General features: G+C 44.0%; 1 protein-coding gene across 1 annotated transcript in view; it reads right to left on the bottom strand.

Annotated features, from left to right (window-relative positions):
• Positions 1 to 250: 250 nt before the first annotated feature.
• The window catches only part of LOC308335247 (uncharacterized protein), a gene marked incomplete at its 5' end in the record, with an annotated part of 159,697 nt that continues 132,482 nt past the window's right edge, over positions 251 to 27,465 (bottom strand). Inside the window, 2 exons of the mRNA XM_080792265.1 lie at positions 251 to 372; positions 24,195 to 24,240. Of these exons, the coding sequence (XP_080648391.1) occupies positions 284 to 372; positions 24,195 to 24,240 (135 nt within the window). The 3' untranslated portion in view covers positions 251 to 283. The remainder of the gene's footprint in view (positions 373 to 24,194; positions 24,241 to 27,465) is intronic.

Raw genomic sequence — 27,465 nt, 5'->3', positions numbered from 1 at the left:
GCACACATGTTGTGGGACTTGGGACATGATTCGCTGTGTGTGTGTGTGTGTGTGTGTGTGTGTGTGTGTGTGTGTGTGTGTGTGTGTGCGTGCGTGTGCGTGCGTGTGCGTGCGCGTGCATGTATGTGCGTGTGTGTGTGTGTGTGTGAGAGAGTTGGCTGATGAGTTAGGAAGAGCAAAAAATAATATTACCACTTACCAGTAGCTTTTCCTCATTTTCTCATATCACGCCGCCTCACGGCAGCCCGTGATGGGTGCACCGTGGAAGTGACGGGGTGAGATATTATGGCTGGATACAATATTGATACGCCACCGCTGTCACCATTCTGCTGGCACGATATGATAGCCACCGTTCGGCTGGTCCCTTTAACCCTGCAAGACCCGGATATAAAAACAGATTTCATGTTTTCAACCAAAAAAAAGTTCTATGCAAATGTAAGGGGGATATCTTTCACAATAATAAATGTACATATTCTAGACATTCTAATGATCACAAAATATATTACAGGCATTTTACTTTTCAGGGTTCAATTTTTTTTTCTTTTTAATTGTTAAAAATTGTGTCCAGAGATTTTGAAGTTGTGTGAATTTCTGCCTCTGTGGGGGGTATTTATATTCAAATATCATGGGCATGTCAGCATGCATGCATGTGTGACAGATTTGCTAATATTTCATGATGTTATCTGAGACAGAAGGAGAGATAGGGGGGGGGGGGAGAGAGCGATAAAGAGAGGACACGCCCACACATCTGTAAATGTAAGCCTCTCATCAAAGACTCAAGTTGCAGCACAGCTCAGACAGCGACTGTTGACGGACAGGAAGGGTGTAAAACCACGGCGAGGCAGAGTGGTCCGGGAAGCGTATACAACATGCAAAGCCTGATTTTAGTTGGCCGCGCATCATGTCTCGTGCAGGACCCGTGGATTGGATATTTAAGTCGCGAGGCACCAGCGCACAACTATAAGCATCAATCCGGCGTAGTAAATAGACGTAGCATATAATCCTCATCCCTAAACCGACGGCCTAAAGCTACGAAACTGTCCGTTCCCTGACGTCACTCACTCATTTTCGTAAAAATGCACGAGATTATCCTCCCTGCATCATGTTTGTTTGCCTTGACAGAGAGACGGCCTTCAAAGGCAGAGGGAAGGCAAGCAGCAAATGCTGTGGAAATCCAAATCCCTGACTGATTATTTATTTATTTTTGCCTGGCTGCACGGAGCACAAACAAAAGCCGGAGAATTATTGACTTGATTGCACTCAGCAGCAGTGGTATGCCGGGAAGGAAAGAGCCTATGATTTACAGACGCTGGTCCGGAGCTTACATGCAGTGCGTGGAGAATATGGGGTGGGGCTTTCTAGTTGAAACGATGGGAGTCATTACATTGTGGCGCTTTCTGCGAGTGGAATGGGGGGGGGGCTTGAGGCTTGTGTACAGCATGTGGTTTGGTTGCTGAGGCCCACACACGCACATGCACACATGCGCACACGTGATGTTGGGGATGAAGCCACACGCAGACACACAAAACACTTTTTAAAGACCTCAAACCAAGGTAGCGTATGAAGTGAGGCTAACTCACGTATCTGTCACGGCTGGGGATTAATTATTAAGCCCTGTGTGTGTGTGTGTGTGTGTGTGTGTGTGTGTGTGTGTGTGTGTGTGTGTGTGTGTGTGTGTGTGTGTGTGTGATTTCAATGTGTTAATTTCGGTCGGACACTCCGACCGACAATCCGCTGGGACCAGCTGTACCACGTTGGCGTGGGCGTACGGCAAAACCCACGCTGGAATTTAAGGCAGAATTTACACAGTACTGTACCTGACTTTTTTACACGATAAAAAGAAAAGATAATACAATAAAATGCAGCACTAGAGCAGGAAACCGGGTTCAAATCTGGGGTAGAAGAGGAAAGGTATACGTAGTGCTGCTAATAAGCGCTTTAATAAAACTATTTATTCCATGTTTCAATGAGATTGATGGACAGTCTTAACCACATTAGCATGAAGAGAAAACTACAGGAGCCCCCTATAGTAACTGAGGGACCCCTAGTGGTGCTGGACCACTTCTTTAACACACAGAATACATGATGCAACCTAACCGGATTGCATCACCGCCTGGTATGGGAACGGCATTGCCCTCGACTAGCAAAGCATTGCAGAGGGCCGCGTGGACAGCCCAGCGCATCAGTGGACGTGAGCTTCCCTCCATCCAGGACATCCATAAAGTATGGAGGTTTTGTCAGCTTATCAAAGTCCCTCATCATCCCAACCATGGAGTGTGTCAGACGCTGCCACAAGGCTACTGGCAGTATTTAGGCTGCATAATAGCTACAGTATATACTCCAGCATAATAGCACAAGTACTCCCTCCCCACCTGAGTATCTAAACACACACACACACACACACACACACACACACACTTAGCATATCAAGAAGGCACATGTCTGTCTTGATAAAGGTATAACGATCGAAACGTTGAATAAAGAGCTAGGTTTTTGCAGTACTTACCGCACCAGCACATTATGTCTTACCTCAGGTACTATGTGTAAATATGTGCATAATTTTTATTGATATTCCTTCCCCCATTGCCTGCCCCCCCCCCCCCCCCCCGGCTTCAAGCAGCTCCATTTAAAGTCTTGATGCCTAAATATGAAACAACATAAGTATTTTACCGCTGTACCGTCGTCAAGGCACTGAACAACAAGCTTTTTTGTAACTGCCAGTGCCCACGGATATGATTTAAAAGTAACGGTCCACGGCCTGGGCTGTGGCTCAGCGGTCCAGGCACCTTGGCTGGTTAGCCAGCTTTACAGCATGTTGCGGGTTCGAGTCCCGACGAACTTTGCTGTGTGTCCTCCCCCCATCTTTCTCCCCTTTCCTGTCTACCTACTGTCAACTGTCAAAAAAAGCAAAAAAAAAACCAACAAATATCTTAAAAATAAATATGTGCATAATGTGACTTCATCCACACAACTTTTTCACTCTTGAACACAGTGACTCCCTCCCTCTACAAGGGATTTTCCTCCCTGCTCCCTTATTCAGCCACTGAGAATAGCCGTTAAAAAAAGTCTATTCGGAGAGTGCAGCCAGCGAACAGTTCTGCCTGTGCAGCGAAAACTGTTCTCGAGTTTTGTTTCCATGGATCCCCAACTGTCAGTGATACGCCAGAGATTTCAGGAACATGGCGTTCCTGACCTTGTGACGGTGAGTAATACAAGAGGACGTGGAGTGGCAGATTGGGCGGAAATTAATTGCGTTTATTCTAAATACACTTGATTCTAGCCTTCACAGAGCGCTGCGGTGTCCGGTCGGGCACTGCATTTACTGTACTCTTGTCATAAGAGCACAGTTAGTGTTGTGCTATGTGAGGCTACATGCACTAATTGCTGTAGGGGTTGTCGTAACGGCAGTGGTGGAAAACGCACTCAAATGTTTTACGGATATTTAAAAAAAAAGTTAAATACTGCAATTTTTTTGCCAGTGTTAGTGTCAGTTTTCTTGCCAGTGTTCGACTCCCTCAAACAGCTCTCTGTGATCCTCATAGTACTTCTTGAGAATCACTACCTCTTGTTCATGCATAATTTTGATTATTGAAATTAGTGATTGACAGCAACTTAAATGGATGGATAATTAAAGATGTAATAGCTCTCATTACATGCTCTTGAAGGTTGACATGCAAAGCTTCCAATCACCACAGCTGAGTGCCCGTGTGAATGCCAGGAGAATAGAATCAGCCATCCTCCATCCCACCCAAAGAAAATTATATCACTTCAGCCAGCATCAACTAATATTAGCTTTGCTACTTGCATTATCAGTACATTACAACATTAGCAGTACCATTACATTTGCAAATTTGCTAAACATTATAGCAGCAAAATCCGATATTACCAGTTTTAAGTATACAATGATAAAATGACCTAAAAATCTTTTTCAGGCGAACCAGGCCAGAACACATGGCAAGGGGTTAAAGATTACTGGTAATAGGTTGTTTGCTTCTACCCAGATGTGTTAGCTTAAATGTCTCAATAATAGCTTTGGCCACCTGACTACAAGTCCGGAATTGTAGGTACAAAAGGTATTGGCATCAAAACGTAGGTCTACTTAAAAGTAGAAAGTATACTTATTATGCTGAATGATCCCATTGCAAGTTTTCAAATGTATACAAATCTTTTGAAATTCGCAGATCTACAAGCTCATAATGAGTCGCATCGCGATGCATTTTGAGCATCTATTTTCAAATTGTAATTGGATGCAGGACCAGGTTTCAAGGATCTTTAATAAATCCAGGCAAAGGGAATAGGCAAAACTCGTAGTCAAAGGCAAACTTAGATTAAGCAACAAACACAGACAAAAGCTAATAACAGACGGAACCGTGTAGAGTGGCTAGTGTCTTGTGCAGTAAAACAATACTGACTGAAGTGGAGTGGCAGAGGGGGTGATTATATAGGCGTGGGCTAATGAGGAGCAGGTGTGTAGATTTAGTAGGTTGGAGATAATGCTCTGGAATGAGGGCATGGGCGTGGTCCTGACACAAATGGCCAAAATATAAGGCTGAAGTGTTGTGTATATTTCCTGTTTTGTAATAATAATACAAATCTACAAAGTAAAGTAACTAAAGTTTCCAAACAAATGTACTGGAGTAAAAGTACAATATTTTGGAAATTGGAATTACTCAAGTAAATTACTAATACCTCGAAATGACATAATTACTTTCTACCATTGGTAACCGGCACCTTAAGGCTGAATAGTCCCTAATTCAGCGAGTATCATTTATGAATCACTGACGGAGGTTGCTGTTTGACACCTAGACGAGCTAAGCATTTAATGCCGGCCATCAGTCGGCCATAAATGGCAAGTTGGCAACAAAGGAACATTCTGGTGGAGAGAAGTGAAACTAAATCAATTGTCCCCTCACAGCAGCAGATCGCCTAGTTAACCGCCACTTAACCCCTATAGGTGAGCGTCTTCATGTCAAACCCGGCAAGAAAATTGGAGGCGGGCGCAAATCACCAAGGGCAACAGGGTCCTTCAGAGCAGATAAATAATGTACTGTGGGACCCGGTTGGGATTCACAGCACGCAGCCACAGGATACAATCGTATCACTTTTATTCTGATTTCGGCAGGGAAGTTCCTATCAGGTTCCGCAATCTCAAATCTTGTATGTGTGATTAGATTCTCTTAGCATGGCTGCGAGCTGTTGTCTGTGCGCGCATGGCTGCATGTGCGCGCGCGTGTGCGTGTGTGTGTGTGTGTGTGTGTGTGGGGGGGGGGGGGGGGGGGGGGAGGTCAGACAAGCCACTCTATCTCCCGACCCCTCCCACCACCACCACCACCACCCCAATAAATGAATTGACCGCTGAGGTTAAACTCTAGGGCATCTACAGACTGTATCTGTGACTCAGAGAGAGAGAGAGAGAGAGATAGCTATAGATAGCTCAAGGTCACACAGTTGATTCTAATGACCTTCCGTTAATTGACCTTGAAAGAGCACCTTCCACAGTAATTGTTGCGGGCATGAATTAATCAGCAGTTTCTTTTCTTTCTTTCTTTCTTTCAGTCATTCTTTGGCATCTATCTATTGTCAATTATATCTCCAATTCTCCATGTGTCTAAAATCTTTTGAAAATACAACCGCACACACACAATGTACTAAGTAACTAGTAAGTTAGCTCAAGTTTTCAAATAATTGTAGTAGAGTCAAAGTACAGAAGTACAGTACAAAAGTACAGAAAAGTAAAGTAAAATAGCCTGAAATTAGTACTTAAGTACAGTACTTGAGTAAATGTACTTAGTTACCTTCCACCACTACTGCACAACATATTTTCAGATGGAGCTCATCATTAAGGGTCCTTGACATGAAAAGGTTTGAAAAGCGCTGCTGTAGGCTACTGTACTGTACTGTATGTAGATTTCTTTCTCGTGAACTTCTCTGTAACTGGAGCGGCCAGTGTAACAACTGTGCTCGTAAATTGTGTGGGGCACTCAAAATGAAACGAAAAAGGAGAAAAAAAAGCTAAGCTCCACATAAGATTACTTCTTTCTCTCTTTTAATTGGATTTGTGATAATTATCTTGTGTCCACTTGTATCAATCAATTACACACACTTAGCATTGTAATCAATTCCATTTTAGTGTTTTGTGCCGAGCTATGCATAAGTAATTATGTAATTGAGCACTTTGCTTGATTTATGTGGGATCTGCATTTTCACGTGCATTATTTATTTATCCGTGTCTGGTTTTAGCACTCTGTGTCAATATGAGGTGGAGTCGGCTCGTCGCAAAAGACCAAGAATCTAATTTGAAAAATGTTTCCAAACATTTTGTGCACAGACCTGTGCACAAATTAATTAATCTGTGGCCCTCTAAGGCTAGTGAGGTGTGTTAGGCTATAAAATATAATAATGTAATGTATGCTGCCATAAAGTACAGTGCCAATTAGTTGATAAAGACAGAGCTGTACTTGACAACCGTGGATGGTTTTAATAGCACAGCATATTGTTCACAGTCCAACTGCATTAAAAGCTGCTTTAGTCAGAGATCCATTTAGAAAGTGATGCTATTATCCATTGACCATTATGTCTGGAATTCAAAATGTACAAAATGTACTCCATTTCAAGTTTTCAATATGTATACAGATATTTTGAAAATAGCCGATGGACAAGCTCACAATGCGTCACGTGGCGACGCATTGTGAGCTTGTAGATCGGCTATTTTCAATTGGCGGCCCAGGGCCATTCCCGCTGGGACTGACAGGTGGAACACAGGGGTGATTCACCATGCAAAGGCAAAACACAGCGAAACGGCCATTCGCCAGTGACGCACACACACACACACGCACGCACACGCCAAGGGAATAGGGTTAAATAGGATGTTCCAGAGTCAGTCCAAGCGAGCAGGGGTGTCTTAGTTGGACCACGTTATGTGACCGTGTCTGGCGGTCAGGACCATCAGCTCAGGATAACAATGTCCCACGAGGTGTAATGGTGGACGACAGTTGCCCTGGCCTATACAGTATATATATGGCATCTGGACGTTCACGTTTCAGAGTGCACCGATCTAGTTCAAACAAGGGAATTCAACTTCAACTTGTTATAAAAGCTGAGTTTTTATATGAAGCCATTCAAGCCGAGTGAGACCATAAAGAAGTTGACAGGCACAATGATCTAAGCGCCACATGCATCTGAAGAGTGTGAACAGCTCCATCTACTGTATACGTGTGCTGTATACCAGTGGTTGCCAAAGTGGGGTCTGTAACTCTGAGAGTGTACAAATTGAACCAAGGTTCCATTTGTACACTCTCAGAGTTAAATTAACATTGGTTTTACAATATAAATTGGGGGTCCCAGAGATAGAAATGCCATTAAATGGGGGTTCGTAGACTAATGCATGGCAAACTGGGGGGTCCTTGAAAGTAAACGGGTTGAGAATCTCTGCTAGAGCCGTACAAATCATCTCTTATGGGGGTCCCTGGCATATTTTCAAACGGGGGTCCGTGGGCTGATTAGTGCCAATTTGGGGGTCCTTGACATGAACAAGTTTGGGAACCACTGCTGTATATATCCATGCGCTGTGAGAACCCCTGCTTGAAATGGCTCACATGTAATTATGCCGCGACGGTGCGCGTCGATAAACTATCCAATGAGAGAGTGGCTCCCTGATGTGGTATACCTCTGACACCTGTAATTGGACATTGATTAGAGCACGTTACCTATCGCTCTTAATATGACACATTTCCACACCTCGGATGTGACTTTGAGTCTCTGGAATAGATGCATAGATAACACATAAAGAGGATTGGACTGTCTGTACAGGCAGGTGTGGCTCACGTTGGGCACTAAGACCAAAGATTTGCCCAGTCAATAACTGCACGCACACGGATCTATGCAGGAACTCGCACACATGCACACTCAAACGCATCTCTATATCTGCACGCCCGCACGCACACACGCCCACCCGCCCGCACGCACACACACACACACACACAGGTCGACAGCCCGGCTTATCTGTTGAGCCCTCTGATATGAGCGGATGCTGCAGAGGCACGCGGTGTGTCTGTGTGACCACATGAGAATACAGAGTGGAGACAAGCACAACACAGAGACAGACAGACAGACAGACAGACAGAGAGAGGGGGGGGGTATTGGGGTGCATACTTTGTTTAGACTAGTCATTAATTAGACATGGGTTAAGGTTAGGTTTAGGTGTGCTGCCCCGTGGGAGGTTAGGTTTAGGGTGAGGGTTTGAGATAGGTTGGAGTTGTAGGACTAATGACTGGTCTAACCAATGACTAGTCTAAACCAAAAACTATCTAAACTAAGTACTGCACCCGGGGGTATTAGAGTGAGGTGTGGCAAAAACTTCAGTGGCAGGAACACTGAGGGACGTACAAGGGAGGGCAAGACGGACTTTGCTGGGAAAATAGTTGAAAATCAATGCATGACAGTAATTTGTCGGTGTGGCAAAAAAAGGAAAAGATTCCCAAGCTGCAAATTGCAGATGTCGGCGTTTGGACGCTCTGGGCTTCAGCGAGCAGCACTCTGCGGTGTCTTCTCCCTTGGCTGCTCACACAGGTTGGCCTGGCGCTCATTTAAACTTCAATCGTCCTTAGATAGATATTGACCCAGCGCCCGTCCGTGCTGGAGCACACCAGACAATCCTTCACACCCATCAGATATGGTAGAATGACCGAGGGTGCAAAGTAACGGAACAAGCCATATAACGAAGAGGTGTGTGGAATAATGGACAGAACGGGAAACCACACAGAGTGAGGCGAGAAAATCATTATATTAATGTTTCTTGTAAAGCCCCACAGCACATTTAACAACCTAACCACATGGACCCTGTAGGGTCCATAATCTGGGCCAAACATTATGCAAAAATCAATTGCTGATCTATAAGCTCACAACACATGGCAACGTGTGGGCCTAGTATTAGGGGACGGGGGAAACCACACAATTACGTATATGTAGTAACTATAGTATTAGGGGACAGGGGAACCCACACAACTACGTATATGTAGTGACTATGTAGTATTAGGGGACAGGGGAACCCAACGTGTGGGCCTAGTATTAGGGGACAGGGGAACCCAACGTGTGGGCCTAGTATTAGGGGACAGGGGAACCCAACGTGTGGGCCTAGTATTAGGGGACAGGGGAACCCAACGTGTGGGCCTAGTATTAGGGGACAGGGGAACCCAACGTGTGGGCCTAGTATTAGGGGACAGGGGAACCCAACGTGTGGGCCTAGTATTAGGGGACAGGGGAACCCAACGTGTGGGCCTAGTATTAGGGGACAGGGGAACCCACACAACTACGTATATGTAGTGACTACGTAGTATTAGGGGACAGGGGAACCCAATGTGTGGGCCTAGTATTAGGGGACAGGGGAACCCAACGTGTGGGCCTAGTATTAGGGGACAGGGGAACACACACTACATATAGCGTTTAAGTTGTTATGCTGTGCTCTATATACTTTGTCGTATATGACAATATGCCATGACCGCCATGACATGAGCTTGTGGATCTGCTATAGTAGTTATTTATTATTGAACGTTTTCAAAATTTTTGGAAGTGACACCTGGGTTAAAGTGGTGTTTTCATGATGATTCATCACTCCACAGCCATTCCAGGAAGCGTGAATTTGGCCGCGTGACCCGCAATGCCTCCGTGTATATTTCTGGCACTGCAGGCAACAAGACAATACCCGAGGCATCGATTGTGTTACACTTAGAGCTATTGATCGGTCTTCAAAGTGAACGGGTGTGGGGAGGGCGGGAGTGGAGAACTCATGTTCGGGGTGGCTCGTGCGCCTGGCCTTGTGGTCACTGTGCCGTTCAAGGGAGAGGATCCGTTTCACAGAGACGGATCGCAGACGACCCCACTTCCGATATGGCGAGAGGGAGGAATTGATTGAGTTGTTCACACAGTCTCATGCCATTTCTCCTCCTCGCTGAGATGGAACAGTGGATAATAAAAGAGTGTTCATGCATGGAGAAGTTAACTCCTAACGTCCTATAACGTCCTAAGGTCCTATAGTGTCCCGATTCTGGGCATGTTATAATAGGAGACAATTCTGCGGAAATATAGGTGAATGTTAGGTGAAAACTGATCACAACACATTGCAAGGGGCGAGCTTTGTAGATTGGCTATTTTCAGCAAAGAGATTTGGTGTAGAAAGAAAATAAGGAGGGGACCAGGTGCAGATAGCAGTGGGGAACCCTTTAAGTTTAACCCATTTAGACCTGAGTTAAAAACATTCACTTTGAAAGAATATATATTCAAAGATTTGCGCCACATTTTTTACGATTTTTCAAAAATAGCAGACCTACAAGCTCGTATAGCGCGCCACTCGGTGGCACGCTATGAGCTTGTAGAATAAATAAAGATGACATTAACATTTTGACATAATTATTGCTTATAGCAGCTTTAAAGGTTCCCAAATGAAAATTACAATTATTAAATGTTAACCACTATGTCAATACTTAAGTACAGCTAATTGATGTTTAGTTAATTAAAAGCAATAAACCGTGCACCGGCCTATGCGGGAATCATTCACTCACTCACTCCCTTTATAGATATAGATAGTAGTGTATAGCGTCCCCGTGGGCCACAGGGGGACAGGAGCAGTTACTTACTCCACTACGACACCTACTGTACAGCCCATAGGTGGTCCACTCCAGACAACTCCCTGCTGCTGTGTAGACCTAACGGACTATGCAGATGACATCTGCCTGCTATATGTGACCTGCATGTGGCTCAGGCACAGCAGCTCCTGAAAAGACTAGAGTGGGGCCAGTGTGTACTCCGAGGTTGGTCTCGGGCTAAATGCCAAGTAAACCGAGGTCATCTCACCTACAACATCCTCCCGGACAGGCCCCCCTCTCTCCAACGACAACAAGAGGCACTGCGCTGAAAGAAGTCAACGACTTTGAATTACCTGGGTGCACGGGTCAGCATGTCAGAGCATTACCTGAAGTGCAGGAAAGCGCTCGTCGCAATGAGGTGGCTCTGAGTGGCATTGGCCGGTGTGCCGAGGTCCGACCGACATCCCCTGAGATTTACAAGCTCAGTTTCTCCTCTTCGACTGCGCAGTCCGCTCTCCTATACTGTATATGGCTGGCCGGTCACTGCCATAGATAAGACACAAGAAGCTCCCAGCCATGCAGCAGAGCTGTGCTGTGGGAGCCAACGCACAGGCATCAATCACGAAGGCACCGCGCAGCAACATACGTGGAGAGGAGATAGATGCTGGGGCCGGAAAGTACTGATGAGCTGGAGCTAGCTAGATGCATGTAGGACGGAGACAGATAGACCTACAGAGATCAATTAAAATGGGTGCATTATAATAAGGTCATTAAAAAGTGACAATATAAAGTGTTAATAATATCTACAAAATCTAATCTTTCAGATGGGGTTTCCAACCTAAAATAGTGCATATTGATTTGCAAGTCCATGGTTTGAAGCAATCTTCACATAATACAAAAAATATCGTTGAGCGGGGAGAGAAAATGTGCACATAATGAGGCCTTGAGATATACTCTCTCAAATATCTCATGTCATCACAATGCCAAGTTTGGCTCGACAGATTCTATAGGTTACTGTTTAAATCAATTGGTTTTTCACAAGAAAAAAGCAGCTATTGATCAATGAATTAAAGACTGATGGTGTATAAATCAGACGTGTGTCTCAGCAGAGGGTTGCACTAAACAGCAGAACCAGCCCCTCAGCAGGCCATGTTGCAAACTGCATACAGGCAGATAATCCGTGAAAAGTTTGCAAGAATGTTTTAAATCGAAGGGGACTAATCCTTAATGCCTAAAAGAAGGATTATGATGGATTGTTTGCTTGTTATGATATTGTTAAAGCGAGAAGCTTAAGGCAAAACGGTGCAGAGAACAAGAGTGCATTCTTTCTTAATCATATGAACCCTATAGCGTCCTTTCTGGGGCATGTCATAATAGGCAAACATTGGGGCTGAAAATAGGTGAATATTCGCTGCGACGCCTGAGCTATGATAGATATTATGTAGTATAGAACCCTGGGACACCAATCAACAAAATACAGGTTTTATAAGTGGTTAATATCTCTCTCCATAACGTTTTAGCTGTGTCACTGTGAGTGAAGAGCAACCTGAGAATACTCATTAATGCACCCGTTCCTCCGACTTCACTGTACATACAGTACATTACCTGCGGGTTGGGCCGTGCAAATGGGGCGATGCATACTGTATACTAAACGTGACATTTGCAAATGCAGATGAGCTTGCAAATCAAGGTTTTACGGCCATCTTGGAGCACGGTGACGCACATATTCATTTATTTATACTCCCAGATTGCCGCTATCAGTCAGTGCATTATAAATCTCTCCGCTCATCAATAGGCAATCTGCTAATGCATGCGGCCGATCAATTCCTGCTGAGCGGAGCCAACATGCAAACCAACTCTCTCTCTCTCTCTCACTCACACACTCATTGACGTGCATGCGCATAAACGCACAAGCACGGATATGCCTCAAATGAAGGATCAAACGTTTCATCAGAGCAAACGGATTCGCTGTCAAATGACTACATGGGGACCAGGGCGATATGAAGAGGAGTGTGAAGGAGGCCCCAGTGTATCATAATGATATGATTAGTAGTCATACTGGCAGAGATAGAGCCCGATCGCTCCTAGCGGCCACTGGAAGCACTGCAAAAACACTGCTTCGAAATAACAATTGGACAAGAAATTGATGTGATTTTGTTTTTGTTTTTCCCACCCAAGCCTGTGGGGAGACGAACCGGTAATAAAGAAAGACAGGCACGCGGTATAAAAAAAAGCAGACCAATAGACACTCCGTCTCCATATCTGCCTTTCGGAGGTGCTGCCACAGCTCTCACATAATTGGGGTGAATGCAAATGTCATATGTGATGGGTTCGACTGGGACCAGTCAGCAACAGATGAACACGACACGAGGGTTCTTTTTCCCCCCTTTGGCTGGCACTCCTCCTCACCCCGATGACAGATTTATACCAGACATATTCAGATTGGCCTCCTGCATTTAGACCTAATAAAAAGTCCCTAAGCGCTAAAGCTGTCAGTTGCAGCCCACACTGATACTGATGCTGCGTCCACAGGTTTGCCCATTAAACTCAGTGAGGTTCGACTACCAGATAAGGGGGTCAGTGCGGCAGTTCAATCAATACAAAATCCAAGTGAGTTCATATTGCAGATATCGCAATCATCGTGAGACTGTACCCATTATGCCTCTTGGACATTTCTAAATGCCTCCTTTTGTTTCCGTCTGTATTGCTCATGCGTTAACACAGGATTGCGTTGCTTTCCAAAGAACTTTGAGATCAATTTACTCTTGAGATCGGCTGAGAGTTGCCGCATGTCAGCGGAATGTGTGTCAGGCTTTTCGAGAAAGAGCTCGGAGCACATGCCTCAAGGGCTCTCAAGAAATGACAGCGCTGGATGACATGACTGGAGTGTCTCCTTGAATAGCCTTCTTCTGACATAAAATCTTTGGGGAAAATGACAGCTATGGTTGACCAAGAGCGAGATCAGAGAAAAAACGAGAATGCCACGGTAATGTGAGGATCTTGATGCTGTCTCAAGAAGTTGTTTTGACTAGGTATGTCTCTCTCTCTGTGTGTGTGTGTGTGTGTGTGTGTGTGTGTGTGTGTGTGTGTGTGTGTGTGTGTGTGTGTGTGTGTGTGTGTGTGTGTGTGTGTGTGTGTGCACTTGCACACTCGCGTAGTGCGTGTACTGTACAAGTTGTCATACTGGCAGTGATGAATGCAGAGGTCTTGGTAGAGATTTACCAAGGTTATAAAATACAACTCACTTTCCTACAATAGGAATACGGTATATGGAATGTAAATGAATAGTTATTTTTATTTTTATTTTATTATTAAATAATAAATGTAGTAATTTTCAACACCAAAATATATTTATTTTACACTTGCAGTGTTCCAGTCGTATCACTTCCAATTTCACTTGCACACCCTTCATCCTGTTCTCTCTCCTGATTGCTTAAATTTATATAGTGATTAACTAAGGATACGGGGAGAATACTGAAGTATATTTGTTCCATGAATGAACACGCCAACAGTCTAAATTAAACTAAATTGTTCTCCCCTAAATGAGAGACCAACAGGACATGTCAGAACAGACGCATAGGCACCCTCACAGGCATGATGTGTTAAATAGACTGATAGTGAGCAAATGGCCAGGGGTCCTAAGCTTCCTTTGTGACCTGACCATACGGATGGTCATATGGATATGGATATGTTGACTCCATCTTTAATGAAGAGAGTCTAAAGCCTACATATTATAGCCGCCTCAGGCGCTACATTGGTGGCAGCGGTATTTGGACTGTGGAATTTTATGACAGTTATTCTCTCCACGGATAGTTACTTGGAGTTTCTGAATCAGGACTGTGACTGTTTACATTGACTTGAGCACGATGTACGGGGGATATAAAACTAAAAGCGAGGGCGCAACGTGGGATATGGATGGAGAAAGAGACGATAATATGTCTGTGAGTAACTGCAGAGTGGAGCTCCCGCAGCTTGGGGACGGATAGAAGCCGTTTGCAGCGGTCTACATGGATACTTTAGTCAACATTCTACCTGCCAGGCTGGACAGGGCAGCTTTCCTGTTGTGGGACAGTCTGCCATGGATCTGTACAAGCAGTTTATGGACGTGTGAAGGAGAGGCTGAAGGAGGCATTTGGGACGAGACAAGACACGCTGTATTTTCAGACCTGCGTGAATGCACGTCCCCGCCAAGATAGCGTGAGTTAGGTAGTTTATGCAGCAGATATTTCCAGGTTTGTGGTAGAGGCTTCCCTGAATATGTGACTACATTTGACTGAGGGACTGCCATTGGATGCTTTTGAATTTTAGTTTTTTCATGTCATATGAAAGCATGGAATAACAGCTTCAAATTGACATATTGGTTGTTCAGTTTGACCCACCAGTTTTGGAGATATGGCTTATAGAGTAATGTCTTGCAGTGAAACAGCAAGTTGAGAAAACAGGCTTGAAATGTTCACTTCTGTGGACTCTAACATTACACCTAGCTACATGTTTAAGCATTTATTTCATATTTACATGTCGATTTCAGCTCTGACATTTATTTCAGACATGCTGTAGTATGTGATGAGTCTGCCTGTGCAATTAACTAATTTCTCCTCTGGTGAAAAGCTGGAGTTTGCGCTCAGGCTCTCAGTCAAATCTGGTCACATATGACTGGGCTGCACAGAATGGTGAGAAATTCAGACGTTTTCTTTTTCTTGTGAACGAGCACGACAGTCTGTGCTGGGGGCGAGCACGGCACCGGTGTGACCTACAGTCTCCCAAAGCCTGCTGTTGTGGCTTAACTAAGTTCACCACCGGCTGCTGTTATGGACTGTACTGTATGTATGAATGAATGAACCATTGTAAAGCGCTTTGAGCACTTGGAAAAGCGCTATAAAAATGCAATTCATTATTACTGCTAATGCTGCAGAGAAGCTCATGCATGCTGTCGAACCCCTCACCTTGAAGATGGAGAATTTACAGACTGAGGTGAGGGAGCTGAAAACACGCAGCCACCCAATTAGCCTACACATGTTTGAATATTAGATGAATATTCTCAGTCTACAAGTTAATATAATGTCTGTGATCTTACATTCCAAATACAGAGCCATAGATCAGTCCTATCCATAATAATGTCAGACAATGTCCCACGGACAAGTAAAAATGTAATGCACTTGTCCGGAAAGATTTATTAGCTGTCCCGGACAAACGGACAAGCCTTAATGTCAAGCCCTGACTGACGTCACCACATTTGGAGCGATGCCCCTCTGCACTGTAGTTCACTCCCACAGCAGGAAATGTATCTTCTTCCAATCTACAATTTAGGCATTTAGTAGACACTCTTAATCCAGAGCGATTTACAGTAAGCAAGACTAATATATAGTGGAACAGTGGAATATCTATATAATGAACTATGCGTATACAGTATGTCTGCATAAAGTGCAGTTACATAAGTTGAGCCTATCCGTACATCAGTAGGTCGTCAAGGCTAGGGCAAGTACTACGGGTTTTCAGACTACGGCGGAAGACTGGGAGTGAGCCTGCAGTTCTGATATGGGAAGCTATATGGGAAGTGCATTCCATAGTTTTGGAGCCAGAAGGGAGAAGAGTTTAGGACGTGTGGAGCGTTGTCCCCCAGGCTTCCGTTATTTGAGCCGAATGCGAACAAAAATAAAAACCTGCAAGTGCCGAGGCTAATCAATTGACTAATTGATGAGAAAAGCTGAAATTGTGCTCATTAAATAAACAAAAATAAACACATAAACCCAACAACTATGCCAACAAATATGGGAACTTAGGCATTTCAGCCCGATATACTTCATAATAATAATGAATAGCATCGCAAGATTGTACATCTGCTATTCCTGCCATTTTGGAAAGAAAGAAAATACATATTGAATCTTTTTTTATACAACAGATCTTTGATTTAATTTTGATTATATATATTTTTCAAAATGTTTGCTTATCATTTTTGAAAATGTGCACCTGAATCTGGTTAAGTGATCATGAGTGATTAAGTTAATATCCACTCATAAACTGCCCACGGACACGGACAGCGCCGTACATCCCAGAACTAATGACCCAGAAACCCATTCACCTCAACGCAGACAAAACCACCCAGACACACACCTTCTCCACGCATGGCTTGGCCCCGCCGTCACGCGGGTTTCCAATTATGTGGCTAAAAAGCGTGCACAATATACCCTTGACTCCCCCATGCAGCCCTATATACAGCTCCTCTCCCACCAAACAAAGGCAATTACTGTATCACCTCATCTCTCCACTTGACAGCACCCTAATCACAGTGCCGGGCCCCGCCCTAAGAACTCTGTTTTAACACAGATTAATGGCCATAACAAGGGCGCGCTGGCAGCTCCACACACCTCCTACCCGTATACCGGACACTAGTAGTTACTGTATTAATACCGCTGATGGAAGATGTAAAATCGTTGCTGTCGGGAGGAAACCACATAACTCCATTTTTTAGGTTTTTATATTTTTCCCCCATAAATCACTGCTAATGATACGTTTGTGTTGGTTAAAAGAAATCACACACGTGTGAAGTGAGGGACGCTAATATTAAAGTGTAACTCATGTTGCTATGATTAGGTGATGTAATGATGATGAAGGTAGGATGTAGGGCTTTTGAATACTGCTCTGAGGGCAGCTTAAATGCTGTACATACAACATTGTTAATTGCTGCTCTGAGGGCAGCTTTTGAATGCTGCTCTCAGGGCAGTATTAAGCATATACATAAACTGCCTATCATAATTTGCACCCCCTCTCTATCTAATTATTGCACAGTATTAGGATGTTGATATTAATTTTGTATTCATCCTTAGGGCCCAAAATCACACCTTTGAGAAAGCATGACTGTCTATTTCAAACACAAAGCGTTTTTTGACTGGGGAGTCATATTCTGACAGCAGCAACTGCCTGTCATAATTTCACCCCCCTCCCTATCTAGGTTTTAGACAGTATTGATATTGCGTGATTGATAGTACGTAATCTTGTATTCATCTTTAGGGCCTATCTTTAGTGTCTATTTCAAACGCGGGAGTCATACTATCATAATTTACACCCCCTATCTAATTATTGGACAGTATTAGGATGTCGATATTCATTCATCTTTACAAGTAAATATACCTCAATTGACCGATTTTCAAACTCATCTTCATAAATTATAATTGGACCTTGCCGAGTATTAGCAAGGTCCAGAAACTCATTAGCACAGTTAAGAAACTTTCCTACCATCATCATTGGGGACACCAAGCCAATAGAAACCTCATCATCAATAATAATGTAGTTTGAAACTTGCTTCAAACATAATATTGTCTACCAATGAAGTCACTCATAGGCCTCTATAGGTATCTGAACCGTCCACAGCCCACAGACATGGTATAGGCTATACCATCTTATAATTAGTCAGCATTTGTCAGGACCAATTATATAAATATGTGGTAGGAAAATATATGAAGTGCAGTAGCTGCATGGCTGCATGTACTTAGTTACTTTCCACCACTAATCACAGCGTCTTGTCCTGCCCTAAGAGCTGGTACTTTAACACAGATTAATGGCCATAATGAGGGCGTGCTGGCAGCTGGGCACACCTCCTGCCGGACAGGAACTGAGGAAGCATTGACCTCATGGGGAGTTATTAATACCTTCAGTACGGGAACCCCCTTTTGGGGTTATGTTATGCTTCAGCTATTGAAAAATAGCAGATCTACAAGCTCATAGCAAGGCACCGAGCACCGCGCTACGAGCTTGTAGGTCTGCTATTTTTGAAAATTCGTGAAAATGTGGTGTAAATCTTTGAATATATTCTTTCAGAGCGAACATCTTTGTTATAATTCTGGGGGTCCTTGGACATGAAAAAGGTTGAGCACCACTGACAAAGAAACATGGGTTCTTCAAAAGAAGAACTGTTAGGATTTAGAAGCCTTTTTTTTGTATCGACCTCGGTCCAAAATGGGTTAATACCGACAACATGCACGGGTCGGAGGACGGCGCCGGAACAACGTGATGCATCTGCCGGCAGAGAGGAAGCCTCGCGCCGCAGGTGGTGACTGGGGCTCCCCCCCTCGCTTAAGCATTAAGATCTCTAATTATGTTACTCTGTTAATTGTCGTCATTGTTCAACATGGTTCTGGTGGCCAGCCAGCAGAGGATGTAACAAGGGAGGGGGGGCGGGGAGGGGGGTCACGCAATGCCATCCCTGTTGTCACACAAGCTATCTATAAAGGGACTGATAGCGCGTGTGTGTGTGTGTGTGTGTGTGTGTCTGTTTGCAGAGAACTCCTGTAATGACACAAGGGGGCACAGCCGGATAGCGACTGAACAGGGCAGGTTTGGTGTAGTAGCCTACACACATTGACATGCACACGCACACACACACACACACACACACACACACACACACACACACACACACACACACACACACACACACACACACACACACACACACACACACACACACACACACACACACACACACACACACACACACACACACACACACACACACACACACACACACACACACACACACACACACACACACACGGATCCGATGGAAAAGAAGGTCTCTCTCACTGCAGGTAGGGGATTAGGGGACTATGCATAGAGAGATAAGGGACCTGTGTGTGTGTGTGTGTGTGTGTGTGTGTGTGCACGTGCGACTGTGCGCATGTGCGTGCATGTGTGCCTGCGAGAGACGCAATCAGCACCTGTCGAAGTCCCAATGCCACAGACACGTTTATTTCTGAAAACAACTTGTCCAATATTCATGATTCACTGTACAACATCCAAAGGGCATTCCGTAGGTACAAACACATGCGCATATGTTATGGCACCGTGGGCATTGCTAATGTAAATCTATAAATATGCTTTACAGTCCGTGTTGGAAAGCTAGTGCATTCTGGGAATTTCAGTGTTTTACTAATAAAACAGGTGACGGATGAAAAAGGCCACATACTATAACAACCACAATAGCTATTATAATTATTTACGGCAGACAATGAAGCAGTGTATAGTTAATGGTAAAGCATATGCAAACCACATTAACCACTCTCAGTCTCAACCTAGTGTTTCTGCATAGTCAGTGCAGATACTGTATCTGGTGTATTCTTCATTTTAGGGCTACTGTTGGTGTATATCTACTTTTACCCTCTCCATTTGCGCTGCCTCTGGCAATTGCATTTCCCCCAATCAACGATCAACAACTATCAACTGTCTGCCCATCCGTCCATCCGTCTGTCTCTATCTGTTATTATAGGCATAAATCTTTTAAAAAGAAAATCACAAATGTTGGAAAAAACAGTAAAAAATAGGGCTCATGTGGTTAAGAAGCTGAGACGGCATGCTGTTTGGATCATTGATAATTCATGTGATTCATGCAGGGAGGAGGAAAGAACCATCAGCCTTATCGACGTACTGTATTCTGAAGGACTACATTGTGCACATTTTTCCTGTATAAAGTTCTTCAAAATGCTTGTTGTTCTGGATGTAACACCCGTGAGTGTTGTTTGTCTGACAAACACAAATGCAAATGAGAGTTCTTTCGGTCAACCGAAGAAGACAAGCGTCAAGTTCTGCAGTTGCTTCCTGGGAAAATAAATAATACCACAACAGAGTTGTGAAGTCCTGCCACTTTCTGTTTGACATTTCCTGGAAGGGCTGCTGTTCAGTGTGCCTCGCGGTCTCATGTCTGACAGAATGTAAACCAGCCAACCGCATCGGGCCAAATGGGCTCCCTCGGAAAGGTCAGGAACTTCTCACAGCAGCCGACCAATCAGGGCCCAGATGCAGCTGTCGCAATTGGAGGAAACAGGGGGACCAGAACGATATAGCCGAGGGGTGGACACTTCCCAGAGCCGTGCAATTACAAACCCAGTGTGACTGTCGAAAGCTAATCTAGCCTCATAGAGTAAATGTATGGAAAAACATGCTAACGTCACATGGTGGGGCATGTAGACGAATGCTCGTCTATGATTAAACATGGTGATTTTAATGCATGTTCTCTGTGCCTGTAAACAGCTATAGACCTAATTAAGACATTATTATTCACATTCGTCCACCATAGAAGTCTACTCTTCCATTGCCTTTCCACCATTACATTCTACCTCTATCTTCTCACAGAATACTACAAAACGATGGATGGAACGCTTATTATAAAAATATATATAATTATGTATTCTTTATGTAAAAAGTCCATAAAAGTCCAATCTTGATTCATTTTCAAACACAGTAAGCCCTCATACATGAATGTGAATCATGATTTTTCAATTAATTGCAACTTTAACCCTTTTAAAACGGGAAAGCATGTGTCATTTTAGATTTTTGCGTTGGCTATTCAAAAATGGCAGATATACAAGCTTGTACATCTGACATTTTTTACATTTTATGTTCATACCTAGCAAATAACGTCCCATAGCTGGAGGGTATGAACATATTCGTACAAAGCAGAGAAAGAATGAATGGGTTACAGAGCACCCCCTCCTTCACCTGCTCTTCCCTGGCCAAGTCACCTTTGCTGAAGAACACAATTAAGGGTCACTTCTCAACATCAGCCTGTGTGTCCTACAGTATATAGACACGGAGACACACTCAGTTCAGCCATTAGTGGCTTCCCATGAAGGGCCAATCCCAACCTGTCAATTACTATCAATTGTCAAGCGAGGGCTCCTGATTGGCCATGACATCCTACACTACAGAGTATATCCATAGGAGGGGGGGGGGGGGGGGTAGCGGTCAGCGGTCAGTGGAGCACACCGTTCTTACAAGCCAGCAGCCAGAAGCAGACAAAATAACAGGATAATCGCTACATATTATCACTGGTATGTTCATCTCATCTGTAGAACTGTCAATAAATACAGTCAAACTGAGCTCTACGACTGGACATCCATCTGTCATGTTTCTGTGTGCACAAAATGTAATACAGTAATCAAATTAAAGTGTTCAGCAAATGAGGAACGTTCTCTCCGGTATCAGAAATGAATAGCTTTGACAGTGTCATTTTCAGTGCCTTTGAGTAACTATAATGATCACAGATTGTTGCCCTTTCTCTGCAATACAAGCCAAGAAATAATAAACATGAAACCCTGAAATGTACCCTGCTAGTAAAATGTGTAGATGCATCGGACACGTTGATATTCTTCAAACATCTTTGCCCCTCAGCAATACAGACACAATTTAAGAAACACATGTCATGCTGTCGATCTGAAAATATTCGTCAAAACAAAAACAGAAAGTCTGGTATTGGTATGAGTGCATATACATAATTCAGAACGTGTGTAAGGACATTGCCGGAATAATACATTTTAATATTTCTTATTTTTTTTGTACTTACTTCTACTTCACTACATCTCAAGACACTGAACCCCAAATTGCTCCCGATGTGCTGGTTGGTACCTTGCATGGCTTCCGCCGCAATCGGTGTATGAATGTGTGTGTGTGTGAATGGGTGAATGTAATGCACAATCTATGTAAAGCGCCTTGGATAAAGGCGCTATATAAATGCACCATTTATATATAAATGCACCATTTAGAGGCAAACATTGTACTTTTACTATACTGTCTCGACATCACAGTGTTTAAGTCTTCGATCCTTAGGTATGCGGTCAAGTGCAAGCCTGGCTCAGGGAGTAGGACGCCCCTGCCTTGCAGAGTCCCTAGGCACTTTGGACTTAACATCATGTCCTGTGTTTTCGAAATCATACAATTATTTGGAAACTTTAGTTACTTTGTCGATTTATATGACAAAACCTTCCATTACACAGAAGATCACAATGCACCTTGTAACCTTGTAGATTTTCATGCATTTTATTTGAATTCAGAATGGGACAATCTACATAAAGAGTTCTTTCTGCTTGTGTCATACTTTAAGTACTAGATATCAGTATTGCTACATGATTATGGGAGTGCTTTTTCCACCACTGGCAGCGAACGCTTTCAAAATTCAGAAAAGGTTTGTGAACCGCCACTCTGCACTGACCTATATCTGAAAGAAAGCATAAAATGGCCAACATAAATCTTAACAAAATATATAAATAAATGTCAAGTTCATTCAGCTCTCTTCAGTGCTTTGTGGTGTGGAAACTATCAACAGGCCAACAGGTATAAGCCCACTCAATGAGGTATGCACTGTTGATAAAAGCACTTAGTGCTAGGAGAGTTCAGCGCTCAGGGTGGAGGAGACTTGTTAAAAGATTTACTCTAACTCTGCCAGCGGCAGACGGAGTCATATTTACTTTTAATACTTTGCTGACTCTCGCCTCGGATTCAATAATATGGAAAGCATTATTTTGACGGGCTAATACAGTATCTATACCGTAGACGCATGCAAATTGCCTTCCTCAATGGGAAATCATTAACACCTGCCTGAGTCTACTGAGCTTGCCACAGTGTGACACCTCGGAGTGGCACGTCTTCAACAGCTCGGCACTGAGAATCAGGAAAACACAGTTCTATTTTTCTGCCAGAATGGCCGACACGTAGATCGATGCCATTGTGAGGATATCTGAAACAGCTCTGCTGTGGAGGAAACAACCACTAACATATCGGCATGCCATTTAGGATTGACGCAAGACCAAGAAATATCCTATATTTTGGATAATTTCACCACGGCAGAGTCTACTGTACCTGCCATAATATTGTCGCTGTCGGGCGGAAATCTTGTATCTCTGTAATAGTTCATATCTTTATTACATCTTTCATAAATTAATGTCTTATTTTATACTTTATTGTATGACAGTGTCACGTACAAGTAGGCCTACCGAATATAGCCGATCCATAAGGTCACAATGTGTGGCATCGTGGAAGGTAATGGTTTTGGAAAGACAAGGTTTCCAACAGACATCGATGGCACGGTATACACAGTAGTACTGAATACAATTATGTATTATTTAAAAGTAGCTATTTTCATCAGAGGTTGACCCACTGACGAGGCAGGCAGCATCTGTTGAGCCTACTTCCTAATCCCAAATATGACACTATGATAAATGTAGCACTCTTATGGCGCACGAGACGCTCGCTAGTGATAGCATACTCTGCACAAGTATGGCTTAAATCTCCCAGCTTCCTCTTTTCTTCTCCCTGGGGCCAAATTTACAAAAAGCGGGTCAACCCCCCCCAAACCCCCTCTGCACGAGCAGAATAGTCCCATTCATCTATCATAAAGCTTCCCAGAGGATTTCCCCCCGACGATGTAAATTGGGCTTCCCAAACACCCAGAGTTTAGGAAAAATGCATCTTGTGGCCAGCCACTCGACACCAACCCCACCCCTCCCTTCTCTCTTTTTTCCCCAGCCCCTCTTCCTTATCTGTCTGCTGCTTTATCTGCTTGCCAAGGTCAGACAGGCTCGAGGTGATCAGTCCTGATAAAGATGGGACGGGGAGGGGGGTGGACAGGGGGACAAGGGATGAAGGGGGAATATAGGAGACGAGGCCCAGCAGGTCAAGCAGGTTCTGTCCTGCTGTTGATGTCCTCTCCGAATGCTTGACAGATAGCAACGTGCCTGCACATCCAGGCTACCTCCCAGATGCACAGAATGTAATACGGTGTACATATGAAGTACGTATATATTTGTATAAATACATACGATGTTGCTTGCAACGCATTCCACTCACCTGGGAACTGCAGCAGGGGGATGTGATTTGCCACCGGCTGAGATTGCTGCACCCGAAGAGAAGAGAAGAGAAGAGAAGAGAAGAGAAGAGAAGAGAAGAGAAGAGAAGAGAAGAGAAGAGAAGAATAATTGTTATGAGAAATTGCAGAGGGAGAGTAGTCTGATTTATACTTGGTTCCGCTCTGTGCCGTGCACTGGAAATAGCAGATCTACAAGCTCACATGGCATCGCACCGGGATGCATTGTGAGCTTGTACACCCGTGTGCAACAGAGTATAAATCTAGCCCAAGAGATCTTATAACACCTGCACATTCCCACAGTTGGGCTCTGGGGAGAGATTGCCTCACCACAGAGACTACCTCATCTCTCGCCCTCTTCCCCCCCCCCCCTCTCTCTCTCAACAGGAAATGGATCAGGTTTATGAAAGCCCAAGGCCCAGATCCCTTCAATATCCTGACTGTGTTCTACACAGTACGTGATCTGGGGATTGGCTGATCCACCCCTGGGCTCCGGTGGGGGTGGGGCCGGGGCAATGAGTTGAGTGCGACATCTTATCATCCTCCTATTTATTCATCAATATCACTGTACATTCATTAAAATTCCATTAACAGGGCCGCCGCCTTTAGAAAAGAAAAAGGGAAAATTGTAAAACAACATTCTTCGTCAAAAGAGAAGTGACAAGCGAGAGTCGAGTCAAGCCTGAGAGAATGCCAGAGCAAAGACAATAAAGAAAAAGGCTCCCAATAACATATACACTCAGGCAAACACAAACAAACATATTTCTTTTTCTCCCTCAACCGATGGAGCGGGAGTTCTATTAAATAATTCAAACAGCTGTCCTATATGCCAATCAGAAATACTACAGCCATAAAAGCCATGTCTATAGTTGGCGCAGAGTGGAGGCCCTGCAGCAAATGAAGGCATTATTCTTGTTATCCTCCAGAGGGTGAAGCGCTGCGCCAGTATTTCTTCTTCATGCCCGCCGCCGCTGCTCGTCTATTTATTTCTTTATTTATCCTCCCGGAGCAAGGAGAGATGTTTGGGTTTTGAAGCAGGAGGACATACATATACCGTATCTGTGTGTGTGTGTGTGTGTGTGTGTGTGGGGTGGGGTGTGGGGGACTGTCAGCCTACTTTATCCCCATTTGAATAGTGCCTCCCTGCTCGCTCCAAGGTGAAATGCACCACGTAGGAAACTGGGTTAGCGGAAACGGGCTGCGGATGGGAACTGTAAAGGAGGGCCTGGTGATGATACCAGAGGCAGGAGCACGCCGAGCCCCTCCACCTCTCATTCTCTATACTCACTTAAGCTATCTCCGCTGTTAAAGTAGAGGCTGAATTATTAATGCTTCATCCGGGGCGTCGTTACACTTTGAAGGTATACCTTTTTGTTTCAATATAGGAGAATGTGATGTGGTTATCAGTGAATTACGCTCCGTGCTTTGATCAGGGATTTTTATTTATAAACCTGAAACTCACCATTCACCGTTGATATTTCCTTTTAGTATTGCTTGGTTGTTTAAAATATCCACCCCCCAATTGCTTGACTAGCCAGATTGCAACCGCAGGTTACAAATGTGGCAACACTGACTCATAGTGAGTGATAGTTTTATAGCATTGGTTGGCCTAACACCAAACTAGCCATGCAGTCACAGAGACATCGTCCCTCCAGGCTAAGGGATGTGGAAGTTACACCACTGGCCAGCCAGTTTTCTCCACAGCTATGCTATTTTTATTATTGCACATCCATGGTTGAAACTCTTGGTTCCAGTCAGACTGAATTATCTATTAAACCGGCATGACCAAAACACAAACACAACATCTCTGACTGTTAAAAGATTAAAGATGGTGGTGAACTTCATTAGACCCCTTGGTGTGGTTATGTGCAATGATTTGTATCATTGATTTGTATTTTAGGGTTTCTTCCTAGAGGCTGAAACCTTGACAGTGAAAAAAAAAAAAAGACCTGTTATAGTGTTATAGAGACATCACAATATCACCCACTCCCCTAACCCCTCCCCCTTTATCATACAACAACAGCTGTTAGTGTAGCTTCAGTTCAGGTGGATCACCACCCACGAATATATTCGTAGCAGAACAGAATAGTTAATGAACTGGTGGGAATGTCCACATAAAAACAACATTTAACAAATACTGTAGGCCTTTGAAAAAAATCTTCCTACTAATACCTGATGATCATGTTTTTTTAGGATGGAAAAAAATCACGGAACTCCATCTTTAAGCTATACAATGAAGTTCAGCCTTTAACCAAATGGACACTAGCATCTCTAGTCTGTCATATAGGCAAACATTCAGCCAAAATAGCAGATTTGCAAGCTTGTTTAGGTCAGATTTTTTCAGGGAAGAGATTTGGTATGGTTGTGAAAAAGGAGACCAACCACTGACCCATAGAGACCTTGGTCAATGAAGTACAGTATATATATATATATATATATATGCTTTAAGTGGTTAAAAGGGCTCAGTAAATCAGGTTAATGTGGAGAGTTGGTAATGCACTGTATGAAGTAAATGGACTGGTAAATGGACCGCATTAATATTGCACTTTTTGTCACCTGACCACTCAAATATGCTTTAGAAGGTACTTGGTCTATACCCGTTCACAGTTCACACATGCACAGTGCAACGGTGGGACACCATTGTGCATTATGGGCTACAGTGCGGTGCACATTCACACACTGAGCCAGGCCAGGGACAGACCCATAGGATAAGAACATTCACACACTGAGCCAGGCCAGGGATAGACCCATAGGATAAGAACATTCACACACTGAGCCAGGCCAGGGACAGACCCAAATATAGGATAAGAACATTCACACACTGACCCAGGCCAGGGACAGACCCAAATATAGGATAAGAACATTCACACACTGACCCAGGCCAGGGACAGACCCAAATATAGGATAAGAACATTCACACACTGAGCCAGGCCAGACCCATATGATAAGAACATTCACACACTGAGCCAGGCCAGGGATATAGACCCATAGGATAAGAACATTCACACACTGAGCCAGGCCAGGGACAGACCCAAATATAGGATAAGAACATTCACACACTGAGCCAGGCCAGGGATAGACCCATATAGGATAAGAACATTCACACACTGAGCCAGGCCAGGGACAGACCCATATAGGATAAGAACATTCACACACTGAGCCAGGCCAGGGATAGACCCATATGATAAGAACATTCACACACTGAGCCAGGTCAGGGATATAGACCCATAGGATAAGAACATTCACACACTGAGC

This window comes from Protomyctophum bolini (genome assembly GCF_963924005.1).
Source record: "Protomyctophum bolini genome assembly, chromosome: 20".
Lineage (NCBI taxonomy): Eukaryota > Metazoa > Chordata > Actinopteri > Myctophiformes > Myctophidae > Protomyctophum > Protomyctophum bolini.
Note: the sequence above shows the minus strand (reverse complement) of the source record. Positions and strands in the feature narration are given on the sequence as shown.